Source organism: Fusarium coffeatum (genome assembly GCF_003316985.1).
Source record: "Fusarium coffeatum strain FIESC_28 chromosome Unknown BRIP53273_contig_192, whole genome shotgun sequence".
In the NCBI taxonomy this organism is placed as follows: domain Eukaryota; kingdom Fungi; phylum Ascomycota; class Sordariomycetes; order Hypocreales; family Nectriaceae; genus Fusarium; species Fusarium coffeatum.
Window position 1 is genome coordinate 23,565 of NW_022157985.1, and position 12,720 is coordinate 36,284.

The 12,720-nt window shown below is 47.6% G+C and overlaps 3 protein-coding genes across 3 annotated transcripts; all 3 read left to right on the plus strand.

Moving 5' to 3' along the window:
* Window positions 1-431: 431 nt before the first annotated feature.
* Window positions 432-2,049, plus strand: FIESC28_08239 (uncharacterized protein; the record flags this gene model as incomplete). The annotated part of the gene is made up of 3 exons (XM_031162377.1): window positions 432-446; window positions 507-516; window positions 599-2,049. 3 exons carry the CDS (start codon window positions 432-434, stop codon window positions 2,047-2,049), a joined length of 1,476 nt encoding a protein of 491 aa, XP_031013532.1.
* A 754-nt stretch (window positions 2,050-2,803) lies between these two features.
* FIESC28_08240 (uncharacterized protein) lies at window positions 2,804-4,027 on the plus strand (the record flags this gene model as incomplete). Its single annotated transcript, XM_031162378.1, has 1 exon — window positions 2,804-4,027. The coding sequence occupies one exon, from the start codon at window positions 2,804-2,806 to the stop codon at window positions 4,025-4,027; it is 1,224 nt and encodes a 407-aa protein (XP_031013533.1).
* A 6,063-nt stretch (window positions 4,028-10,090) lies between these two features.
* FIESC28_08241 (uncharacterized protein) lies at window positions 10,091-12,711 on the plus strand (the record flags this gene model as incomplete). Its single annotated transcript, XM_031162379.1, has 6 exons — window positions 10,091-10,850; window positions 11,330-12,121; window positions 12,177-12,333; window positions 12,386-12,415; window positions 12,514-12,556; window positions 12,697-12,711. The coding sequence occupies 6 exons, from the start codon at window positions 10,091-10,093 to the stop codon at window positions 12,709-12,711; spliced, it is 1,797 nt and encodes a 598-aa protein (XP_031013534.1).
* Between the last annotated feature and the right edge of the window lie 9 nt (window positions 12,712-12,720).

Genomic DNA, 12,720 nt, shown 5'->3' on the forward strand with positions numbered 1-12,720 from the left:
GTCTTGTGATTGGTCGGCTCGCTCAGTGAAATAACAGTCAGCCTCACAGGCAAACTACAGTGTAAGCCGAGATTGTCCTTAGATTGGAAAAAGAACCAATCAACGTCTGCTTAGCTTGTAGATACTTTATGATTGGCTGTCTCGCTCATTTGTTCCTACAAAAGGCCTAGTCTCCCGCTAAGCCACCCATGGATCCATCAGCATGGTAGATGAGTGGGGCTGCACGGTCAGTCTCAACCTCAGGGTAAGCGTTGTTTTCTTCCACCCTTAGCTGAAAAACAATTGCAACAAAGTAGGAAGTGACTCATATACTTCATAAGAAAGTGGGAAGCATTGTTTCTTAATCCCTCAGTTATGGTTGGTATCGAATTTGTGGGAGCTTCTGGTGCCAGTCGACCAAAACATAGATACCACACCAAGGCTAAAACAGGATGCCAAACGTGCAGGTGAGAGTTCATACAACTTGGGTTTTCACTACAGGTAGACTCATATACCAACTCTACCAGGATCCGAAAAGTGCGTTGCGATGAGGTAAAACCCGCATGTACACGTTGTACTTCGACTGGCCGGAATTGTGACGGCTACACCTCCTCTCCAGTCACCAAACCACTTTCTCCACCGCTGTACAACCGCCCAAATGCCGTCGCTGATCTCAAGCTCATTTTACCACGACAAAGCCCCGATGAGGTACGTAGCTATCGTTACTTCCTCGAAGCCACAGCCCCATCTCTCGCCGGCGCTTTCTACGCCGAGTTCTGGCTCGCCGAGGTGCCGCGAGTCTGTCTATTGGATGCAGCCATCTGGCACGCTGTAGTCAGCCTGGGCTCTGCACACGAGGACTTTGCGGAGAATGGCCGCGGCTCGCGGAATTTGTTTGCGCTAAAGCAGTTCAACTTATCCATCCGCTGCCTTACCGAGTCGCGGTCGCCGAGACATGCGGATCAGTGGAGGGCGCTTGTTATCAGTACCATCTTTACGCAGATATGTACTATCAAAGGGCTTCATGATCAGACAAGGATACATCTTCAGGCTGGATGCAATCTGCTCCAAGAGCTTCAAGGCTATGGCACTGGAGATGCAAAGACTTCGCAGCAGCATACCAAGCCTGAGAGCTGGATTTCATCGGTTCCGATATCAATTGCTTCTGTACAGTCCATTCTCATGAACCTCAAACTGCATGCAAATGCGCTTGACCATGGCGGCGTTACCGACAGCTCCACTCTTCTGTCCCAGAACAAGACACTCAACGCATGGCGTTTCTATACAGCACCATCACCCTCGACCATTCTCACGCCAGAACACATTCGCCAAGCCCACCGCGCCGCCGAGTCCCTGTGCAGTGGACTTATCCTGTTCTCGCAAGAGAATGCCAAGCATCTCGGGGATCTTCATACAGGCAAGTCTGGATTGGATGGACTCGCTATGCTAGCAGCACGACAAGAGATGCATACGCGATGTTTCAAGGAAATCAGCAAAGCAATCGAATTATTCCAACGAGAGATAACCACACCTGGCCATACGACCAAACTGGAAGCACATTCTATTCTCCCAGTGCGCTTATTCCACACCACCAACCGCGTGCTTTTCATCCAAGACCCTGACGAGTATGACTTGGTCAAGCGTCAACAGGGTCTCCCTGCCCTGTTCAGATCTATCGTCGACCTCTGCGAGCAAATTATCAATCTAGATCCTGCAAAGACTCGCGGTGTATCATACACTCCGCAACTCTTCCTCGTTGCTCACAGCGGCACTGAACTGCCTACTCGTCAGTGTGCCGTGAGCCTGCTGCGTCACCCGCGACTGGATGGTGGATGGGATAGTCTTATATCCGCAAGTATTGCCGAGGCAATCATGGATAGGGAGAGGGAAGCAGCATTGCAGTACTTGGGCATTGAGACTGCAATGCAAGAGGATGAGACCGACCCTTTGTTGCGTATATATAACTTTACATTTGCTTTTAGTGGGAGTAGAGAAGCACGAATCGTTTTGCGGACCTGGTATGAGAAACTGAACGAGATTCCTGGCCAGGTGAGGATGATAGAGTGGTAGTATTAATCCAATAGAGCTCAGTTAGTAAGTCTAGTTGGTGGCTTCTTTTGCATCTTTCTGATAAGGCTGATGGAAAAAATCAAGGTACTTGTTCCTCTGTACTTGTTCCTCTCTTAATGTAAGATACCAAGAGAAGTGCTGTCTGGCTTATCTTATCTCTCGGCTATGTGAGTTTAATTGAGCTACCTAATGCGGCATAGTCTCGAATTCATTCTTGTAGCATCATGCCGAGCTGTGGTTGGTCAAGCAATCAGGCTGACAGGTGGAGTCATCTCGTCGGGACCAGACACTAGTACAATTATGGCTAGACGCTGTCTGCTTAGTCATTGCGTAATCAATTTCATCACGTACCATGCCCAACTCCACCCAACCTCATTAATTTCTCCTCCTACATCCTCACGATGTCGCCGACCACAAACAACCCAACAAACCACAACAACCGCCCCCCCTCACCACTCGCTTCCCGAAGAAGAAGCCCGTACATCGCTGCTGCACCGTCATAAAATTCCGGCCTATACCCACCGAACGAGCGCGCGCGCCTCCTTCCGTGGAATAACCGGGGTGCAGAAGGGACACGCGCTCCGACTCGCAGTCTATCTGGAGTCTGGGGCATGACCTCGCAGTTTATCTGGAGGTCACGGGTCGCCTGTCAGCGAAACTGGTTTTTCTTCTAGGGTTGCTTGTGGAAAAGGGTTTGGGGTTGTAGATCAGGTACGTGTACGTGTCTTGGTATACTAAATTAATTGGTAGCGCGATGGCGTCAGTTCAATTAAATGCAGTAAAGGCGGTGCTTGCGTGGCAACATAACGGTACGCCACGGTATCTTTCTGAGCCTGATCCTAAGAGTTCTTCGATTCGATTTACGTTACACCTTAATACGACCTCGGCGCTGTTCGAATTACAGATACCCATTAGTTATAAGCAACACACCAAGACTTCAGCCATCTGCATTCAAATCAATCCTCAATCTATCACCTCCCTCACACAGTCCGTTGACCAAGATACCCCCGATGCCATTAAACATGTCCTAAGCTCTGCGACATGTCTTAATTTCGAGCTCAACGACGCCATCACTATCCTCATTCCAAGCTTTATAAACGAGCCAGTGACGGCTGCCCGATTGCGCTCGGGAGTCATACTTGACTTGCTGTATGAGTTGGTGGAAACGACCTCTCTACGCGTTTATATCCCCGACGACGCGTTGTCTCAGAATCAGCTAGAGTCTCTCGGCTCCGCTAACGTACAGGAGCTCAGTCCATGCTCTGGTCCCGATTATGACATATCTCGATGGTTCTCCGGCCGCGGTGCAAAGGTCGCAACCCTTGCGAAGCCTCCGCCACCTTCTTACAATAAAGCTACGGTCGGCCAACCTGATGCACCCTTGTATAACGAATCATCAACCTTCGATCCCCCAACTCCGTCCCACAAACGCAAACGAAGCCAAGACTCGACCGGCAAACGAAGCCGGGAGGTAGTCCCTAATAATGCCACAATCTGGGACAAGTTGCTAGAACTTGAGGCTACGGTCCATAATCGTACACGACCCAACACCCCCGATGACCAGTCACGGCATGTCCAAGTGCTACAAGCCGAGGTCGCCAAGTTACAGACACAACTCATTCAATGCGAGAAGAAGGCTTTGGATTGGGAGACTGAGATCACCAATCTACAAGCCCAGCTCACACAATGTGAAAAGAAGGTTGCAGATGGGGAAGCCGAGGTAGCAAAGCTGCAAACACAGCTCACTCAATGCGAGAAGAAAGTCGTCGATCTGGACACTGAAATCGCAGGATTACGATACACCCAAGACAATGCCGACAATGAAGCGAGCGTCATAATAAGCGAGATAGAGGATACCCTCCGCGAACACGAAGAGAAGATAGACTTTGTTACAAGAGGGAAGGACGATGATGAGTTTGTGGATATCCTTAAGGAGGAGATACTCAGTGAACTCATTACGAGGATATCCCGTGGTTGAAGAGTATATCACGGTATGTTTTTGGTCTCGATGTGTGAGGTACCTTGCTGATGGATTGAACTAGATTCCTAGTACATAATACCCTTGAAATGACGCATGTAATACGATCCACGATTGTCGTCGCCTGAGCTTTACCATGAAGAACTCAGTCGTCTCACGAGGTTCCGATCCTTGCGAAAGAACTTAATGAAGCTGCCAGCATAGCGCGCACAGATATCGATACTACATAGGCTTCCGGAACAAGTCTGCCACAGTATGTCGCTTGTTCTACCTAACCACTGTATTTATACTAAGTGTTCTTGGTAGTACAATGCCCCAATACAATAGGGTAGTATTGGAAGACTTTGATCTGTCATGCATCTGCGTCATGTGTTAAATAATATACCCGCATGAATATCATCATTTGCCAATGCCTTTTGCCATATACTCGTATATTATAAATCTTCCTGTCTCGTGTACAAGCTTCATATAGGGAGCAACTTGAAATATCTTGAATGTTGCCAGATTAGTTCAACTTCCATCGCTTAGGGTTAGTCTCATACTGCTGGAAGAGAGGCTGTGGGTCACGGCTCAGAATATCCTGCCACCTTTCGGGGGTGTCAATCAAGTTCTGGCTCAAGTCGTTGATCATTTGACTCATCCAGATGTATGTTGTTGGTTCCGAACGTGACGCCCTTAGCGCATGCTTCAATGTCTCATATGAAATCGAGGACAGTCCTTTCTTGGCCACAAGTGCATTGGCATAGCTATCCAAAACCAAGTCGAAGTCCGTTTCAGTGTCTTAACCTATCCCATGAGAGGTTCCAGAGTTATCCATATCTCTGTTGAAGGTTAGGGCCAACGCAGTGGTAATGCCTCGAAACTCTTCCAAGGTTTCGACATCCTCTCTCGTTGTAATCGAGAATCTGACGCTGGGTCGACGCCCAAGCCCGTACTTGAGAAAGCCTTTCAGTAGCTTGGTGAACAGTTTCCTTTCTGGCTGAACGCAGGCATCCAGCCCATCCAGAACGCACACTATCTGTCACTTGTTTGGAAAATCAATCACCTTCTTAAACACCTTCCAGAGCGGTAGAAAGTTGGAGGTTAGTGCTGATCCGTGAACCTGAATCTCCTCTTGACAGGTATTGACAATTTCGGGGAGTCGGTACAAAATTTGGTGGATTATTGCACTTAGAGCGTTCGTCATACTCTTCTGCTCTGGGCTATGACCAAAGAAGAAATAAGCGACTGTTAGAGCCGCCTCACTAAATAGCAGAACGTCTTCGACTAGATATTTAGTCAAGACTGACTTCCCACTGCGTGGACCGGCGCTTAGAAGTAAGAGTCCGAACTTCTGTTGCGACCAGCTGATATACCTATCGTTCCGGCGGAGCCACTCGAAAGTCCCCCGAGCACGTGGTGGATGTATCGCCATATACTCCTCATAGCGAGTTGTCCTGAATTGACTGATCACCTTCAGTCTCTTTGTTGTGTTTGTGTGACGACACTGTTCTTGTAAGTGTGATAAGGTCACTGTCGATGTGGTCGCAATATTGCCGAAAATGTCATGGGTCTGCTGGCTGGAGTACTATGCCAGCTCATTGTCCAACTGTTGTTGCAGATCTTCCAAATCCCTGATTTGAGCCTTCCAATCTACAGAGCCCCAAACAGTTCTAAGGCCGCGCGTAAGTCTGTTCATAGCATAACAATATACAACGCTGTCCATCTGGTATTCCAACACGGCCTGATACACATTAACATTCCTTTCCTCAAGTTTTGCTTTCAGTTTGTTAGCCGCTGACTTCCTTGCCATGGATCGAGTACCATATATGTCGAAAGAATTGCCTCTTAGGGCATGTATTCCTCCTAACCCTTTGCTTTTCCTATAGGCTTATGACTTACTTTCGCACTTGCACTAGACATGGACACATACAACTGTGCCAAGATCTCATCGGGCTCGGCAGCGATGTTAAGAGAAAATAGCTTAGTATTATACTATTGTGAAATAGCAGTTAAACATATCTATAGCTAGGTCTCTATCATCAACTCTGCAATTCTTCTCAGCTTGTTGTTGAACAAGCGCCTCAAGTAACAAGCTTGCCCGTTTCGCATTCCTCGTAGCTCCGTGACTAATACGAAACTCGGGTAAAGTCTCCAGGTCCTGGTTTTGAGACTTCAGCACTGGTCTGGCTCTCCCCAAGGCTTTGAGCTGTTCAATCGCCCAACTGCGCTGCTCATCAGCTTCGCACTCTGCTCCAAATAGGTACACCGGCCACATCAAAGCGGGGTGGACCGTCTTCTGTTGAATCCTATCTCGCTCCCCGTATGAGTTCTTCATGTGTTCCCATGTCCTTTGTAGTGCATCCTTCACTGCTTCAGTATGTGGAAGGTGCCACCAGCATACACGGTGGACATAGACGTGTAGGATCCAAAAGCTGGCTAGGTACACACTCGAGACTTCTTGTACTCTCGTTGCTAGGTCGGGAGTGACCGACATCGACAGCTCAGCTGTGGACAGACATACAACAGATGGACACTGAGCCCACAAGTCCCAAAGCTTGCTCTCGATTTGCTTCCCTACGAGAGCAACTCTCATCTCGGCATCTGGGGTAAATCGATTGCAGTGATGTTTATCAAGAGCGCTGATTTGACGGCAGCAGGCTTGAGTTCTAAGGTACCATTCAGCGGCTGGTTGTAAGATTGCTCGTAATACTATCTCCTTCAAATCACACGGACTTCTTGCGGGGACGACGATGTCGCTATCCTCATGTTCAGAAACTCCCGATAACGGGGTTTGAGATATTATTTCGATGTCTTCGTTACCAGCAGGCGACTCGCTTCTGTGTTTCAAATCTTCATAGTTGCAACTGGTTATCTGAATAGGATATTGAGAAACAATGTTGAGCGCTTTAGACGATAATAGAGATGGTCCGCCCAGATGAGAAGCTTTACTATCGAAAGAGTTGAACCATGATAGAAGTTGTCTTGAATACCAGTTCCAATCGTGAGAGCATGTAATTATAATATCAGCAAGATCAGTGGGAAACAAAGACTCGCTGTCATGTTCGACACGATCACAGAGGATCTGAGTCCACGCCAGGAGGAACAAAGCGGCTAAGCAATAATCGATCTTCGAGCTAGTGCCGGATTGAAGCAGAGACAGATCTTGTTGAATTAAGTAGGTTGTCGTGTTGAAGGAATTCTGTATGTGGGTCTGACAGTGATGGCTTGATGATGCTGAATCACTGATACCATCCCTCTGAAGTAGAGCATCTAGACACCATAATGCAGTCATTACGGCTTCATTCAGCGAAGCCAGGGTCATCAGGTATCGCTGCAAGTACCTCCACTTCTTGATGCCCCCCATTAACATCGCCCCCGGCGGTTGCATGATCTTGTGAAAGACCATGAAGGGAGACTTATCCTCTGGCTTTCCAGAAGTGAGTGAAAGGCCGTTGAGGCAGAAGGATTCATCCTTCTGTGTCGATATTGTACTAGGATCCGGGCCGTGAAGAGGCGTCATCCAGAGGGTTGCTGAATGGCCGAAGAGCTCTGAGTCTGTAGATCCAAACACCATCGGCACCTCCGTGCCAGATAGCCCAAATGAATGATCTTTGGAGTACCCTTTGTTGGACAATAAAGGCTTGGAGGTGCCAAAACACTCGAGTTCCCCTCCCCAACTATTGCAAAGGACATCGATATCGGTGGATATATTGCTCCCAGGCCAAGATGATGAATCAGAGCGAAACTTAGGACCATTTCCCTCTTGCACAGCGTCGGAGATGCTTGGAGATGGGAACAGTATTCGTTGCTTTGATGGCCCAGTGGTTTGTTGCAAACGGTGTGGATAATAGCACTGGAGATTTAACCGACAGCAAGGTTCACATCTTGGCAACGCCTCATTGCATCTCACATGCCTTCTTTTGCAGGTTGCACATCCCAGTCTAGATCGAGAGGCAGCTCTCCCCTGAGCCGGTCGTTGATGTGATGAGTTCTGAGTTGGAGGCATTTTTAATCGCAACATGGCGTACTAACTACCCACGACCGGTAGACTCTGTTCACCAAGTCTAGACTTGTTATTTATCATATCTCGGTGGTTTCTCGGTATAGTGACCCAAACATTAGTTAACCCCGCATTTCAGCCACCGGCACAAGTACCCCAGGTCCTCTATCAGTGTCAGTTGTTTAGAACCTGGTGATTGTGGAGTATACCCTGGCTAGTCCGGCAACATTAATGGATTTTGATTGGCTCCATGTGCTCGATATCTCTTGATTGTCGGTCCATGGTCTACCTTGGCCTTCCTGCTAGTTCCCTTAGGGACGTTGATCCTGAAAGGTTAACTCGTTGTTATCTTTTGCTCGCAACCCGAGTCTAAGCGAATGGCCTGACCTTGACGTCATTATAGTCGCGTGAGGTACTATGCCTTGATTGTGGTTGGTCAACGCTTCCATAGCGCGGCAGTTGGATGGAACGGCAAATACATCTACAAGACTAAGATCATCGTCCCTGCACAAATAGAGCGAGAGTGACCTGTTTTACTCTAGACATATCAACGGCCTCAAATGTATCTCATACTCACATAGGTAGGAAGCGGGTCTAGAGACAAGAGCGAACCTAAAGCCTAAAGTTCTCCGTGGTCACTCGATACTCCGTATACCTGGCATGTTAACACTAACCCAGATATTCTAGAGACTTGAATGTTGATTTATATGTGATTTCCATAATCAGGTAGGCTAGACTAATCAAGCTTCATTGCGTATCATTACCCTTCCCCTTCATTTCCTCGTCATTCATGGGTAGGCCAGGCACATCCTTGAAAACAGCAAAGCTTGAGGGTGTTTCGTCAAGGACTGGGAAATGAAAACCACACTGAGGGCATGTCTCGCGTAACACTGCCTGTTCTTCCGCCAAGTTGTACTTCTTATCCTCCGCCTTGTTGCATACAGGGCAGACCCGGATAAGACGAGTACCAACGAGTTCAAAATTGGTAATAATATCCTCCATAATTGCCCCATTAGCTGACCACGATTTGCAATATTTATGATAAGTGTTTTTATGCCAATCATAGAGTGCGCCTCGGCTGGTCCAAAAGCTGCATTCATTGTACCAACTTCGGTCATCAGGATGCTCCCACCATGTAAGATGTAAGAACCCTGGAAGGGTCATCAGGTGACGGCGAGTATCAGCGAATAAGACCTTAAATAATGTCTCAGTTTGTGAAAACTATAAATATCGTCAAAACGTACCTTGAATTTCTCATAGGCATCTGGGCTTGAGAAGCGAACTCGTTGCATGCTTAGATAGATGGGCATTATGATGTTGTTCTTGCTTTGAGGTAAAGTGTAAAGTGTGAGATACAGGTACGTGACGAGGTTTGTAACTGTTTGTGAGGTTCCAGACCAGACAAAGCCTGCTATAAATATTATCTCGGGTCATCGCATGGATTGGCGTTATAGTTATCTTAAAGACCTATTCTGTAAGTGGAATGGTCTGAGCATATTAGTTAGTTGCGGGGCTGGTAAGCTGGCAATCCGGATATTTGTTTTCCTGTTGTTTCCATTGGGTGAGTTCCCGACGGCGTACACGTCGTCGTAATCAAACATTATAATTTCCAGTTTTGGAAAAATAACTTATCAGGATCTACACGACCTGGTTATGATTGCAGGAAAGAGTTTCAAATGCGCTATGATACTGCTTCATACCATCGGGAAATGGACGAGTAGGATCAAAGTTCTGCTCTCCTTGCCGAGAGGACACCCCAATCAATCCATCAGCGCCTTGAACTTTGTTTCCACACATGAACGACAGGAGATGGGCAATCGGAAAACTGGCAAATGGTACTCAAGATCACAAAGTTGCTGCCAGCCATGGACTGAAGGTTGAGGAACTGACCTCTCCGATATGCCAGGCGGGGTGTTGCAACAGCCAACAGGCACTCACATGAGATGGAAACAGAGTTATGACCGTGATAAAGTACAAATAAGCTCAACTATGTCCATCATTTGAAGTCGATATTCTAATTAACTAACAATCAATCGGCAAATAATCAAATACTAAGCCAATCAATTTACCTTACCATCACTATGGCTCAACCTACCGCTCACGTTATTCACGGTGGCAAGCAAGCTTCCCCGAACAACACGTGGACAAACTTTGAATGGGAAGAGCCAAAGCTTGGCAAGCAAGTCCATGGCGAGATCACCACTGCTCGAGCCTTCGGGACTTCTGGGAATCTCTCTTCCGGGTTCTGGAGGACTGGCGCCACGTCCCCAGGCGCCAACAGCGACGGGTCGCACAACCTCACCTATTCATCCCCCCTCGGAGACGAGACTGCGTGCATTATTGACGGGTCTGCTACCTTGACAGTTGTATCCACTGGGGCTAAATACCAAGTTGGCCCGGGGTCAATTATCAGTTCTCCCAAGGGACTCGAGGTCTACTGGGAGATCGATGCTCCCTTTTTTAAGAAGTACTGGTGTATTTGGAATGGCACCAAGGCAGCTGATAACCTACCAACTGATCTTCTAATCGGCAACATCAGCGACAGTCCGGACTGGGTTGACTACAACTTCACTGAGCCCAAGGAGGGTGATCTCGTGGCTGGCGAGTTGTACTTCATTCGCAACGGAGGGTCGACCGGTACCATGCTGAGTGGAGTGTGGCGATCTGGAAAAGGAATCGCGGGTTCAGACCTGGACGATGAAGGGACTATGACAACACCCTATACTGGAGTTCTTGGAGACGAAACAATCCTTCTCTTGGAAGGAGAAGTTGATGTCACGGAGACGGACAGTGGAAAGAAACATAGCTTTAGAGCGGGAGACGCGATTGGGTTGACGTCAGGTATGCATATCACTTGGGTCTCAAAGGGTCCCTTTACAAAAAAGCTGTGGGTCATTACCCGGGACGTCGTTGAGTAAAGGCAAGACTGTAGTTTGATTGATTCAATATAATTAACACTGTAACTGTGCATGAGGTCCATTCTACTGTGCGTTATACCTGTCCAAACGCTCTTTGACAAGGATCTGCGCCAGATAAGGAAGGCCAAAGGTCTTAACCCTGCAGCAAAGGCCCAAGGATAGACATGCGAACCAACGACATAGCTTTAAAAGTCATCCTATTTATATCATTGGTTAGCTACTTATAACCTTATCATGCGATGTTACCCACAAATCATGCCAATGCGCCGCAATCACCCAAGCCCCTCGATTGATGTGCGGGAATTCCAGATGTGATTTTCATCTTGACTTTCTTCCACATACAACATCAGCGGACATCTTTATTACATCAAGCGACTATGAGTACAACCACTGAACCTATAGTTGCCCCTGCACTCCAGGTCGATGAAGAAGCAGGAAACGACACAGACGTCGACTCTTCGCTGGGCTCTGAAACAAGCTCTACGACTTCAATCACCTCTAGTATCCTAAAATACCGCCAGGAAAATGGTCGGACGTTCCATGCCTATAAAGACGGACAGTATCTAATGCCAAATGATGAGCGAGAACAAGATAGACTTGATTTGCAGCATCATCTCTTCTTGCTGACCTTCAGCGATAAACTCTACCTTTCCCCCGCCGGTCAAGATGGACATAAGATCCACAATGCCCTGGATGTAGGAACAGGAACTGGGCTTTGGGCCACAGACTTTGCAGATGAGCATCCAGACACTTCTGTCATTGGAGTTGACCTCAGTCCCATCCAGAGCTCCTTCGTCCCACCCAACCTGAGTTTTCAAGTTGATGATATCGAGGAAGATTGGACGTTCAATGTCAAGTTCGACTTTGTCTATTGTCGCATGATGTCGGGCGGATTGGCAGACTGGTCTGGCTTCTTTAAGCGAGCTTATGAGAACATTGTTCCCGGTGGGTGGGTTGAAGTCGCCGATATTCTATGGCCCATGACCAGCGATGATGGAACCCTCAAGGAGGACTCAGCGACGCTAGAGTGGGCTAGTAAGATTATTGAGGGGACAAAGCTTATTGGAAGACCTTGTGATGGGGCAAGTAAGTACAAGGAAAAGCTTGGGGCACAAGGCTTCCAGAATGTCCAAGAAAAGATCTTCAAATGGCCACAGAATACCTGGCCCAAGGACGCAAAGCACAAAGAACTTGGTAAGTCTCACCCCAAGCTAACAATAAAATGCTCCCATGTGCTAATTGGATGAAGGCGCATGGCATCTAGAGAACTCCATATCGGCATTGGAAAGTACCAGTGTCGCCGTTTTCACCCGCGTGTTGGGTTGGAAAAAGGAAGAAGTTGATGTTTTGCTGGCCAAGGTTCGTCGTGAACTGAAGGATAGAAGCATCCACTCATATTGGCCCATGTAAGTTGTTTCCACGCAGGCTACGTAGTGATATGAGACTGAAGGTTTCTAGTTATGTTGTGTATGGACAGAAACCGGAGGAGTAAGGGTGTCTCGAATGTCGACTTAATAAGTACCCATGGACGAGAAGTCCAGGCTGAACAGGCACTTTATGTAGGGTAATCGAAACATGACATGCAGTGCTGGAGTTCATGCGTCTCAGACTAGCTGGAACTGGCTTGGGGTATGCTTGTATATTCAATTCTGAAGTAATACCATCATAGGACCTGTGGAAGAACCATCAAATCCTGGATGAGATATAGTTGTCAGCTCAAGTCCTCCAAACATTCGTCCTATTAACAACTAAGCTTAACATAAACTTAGAAGAAGCTCTTCTAACATTTTGGC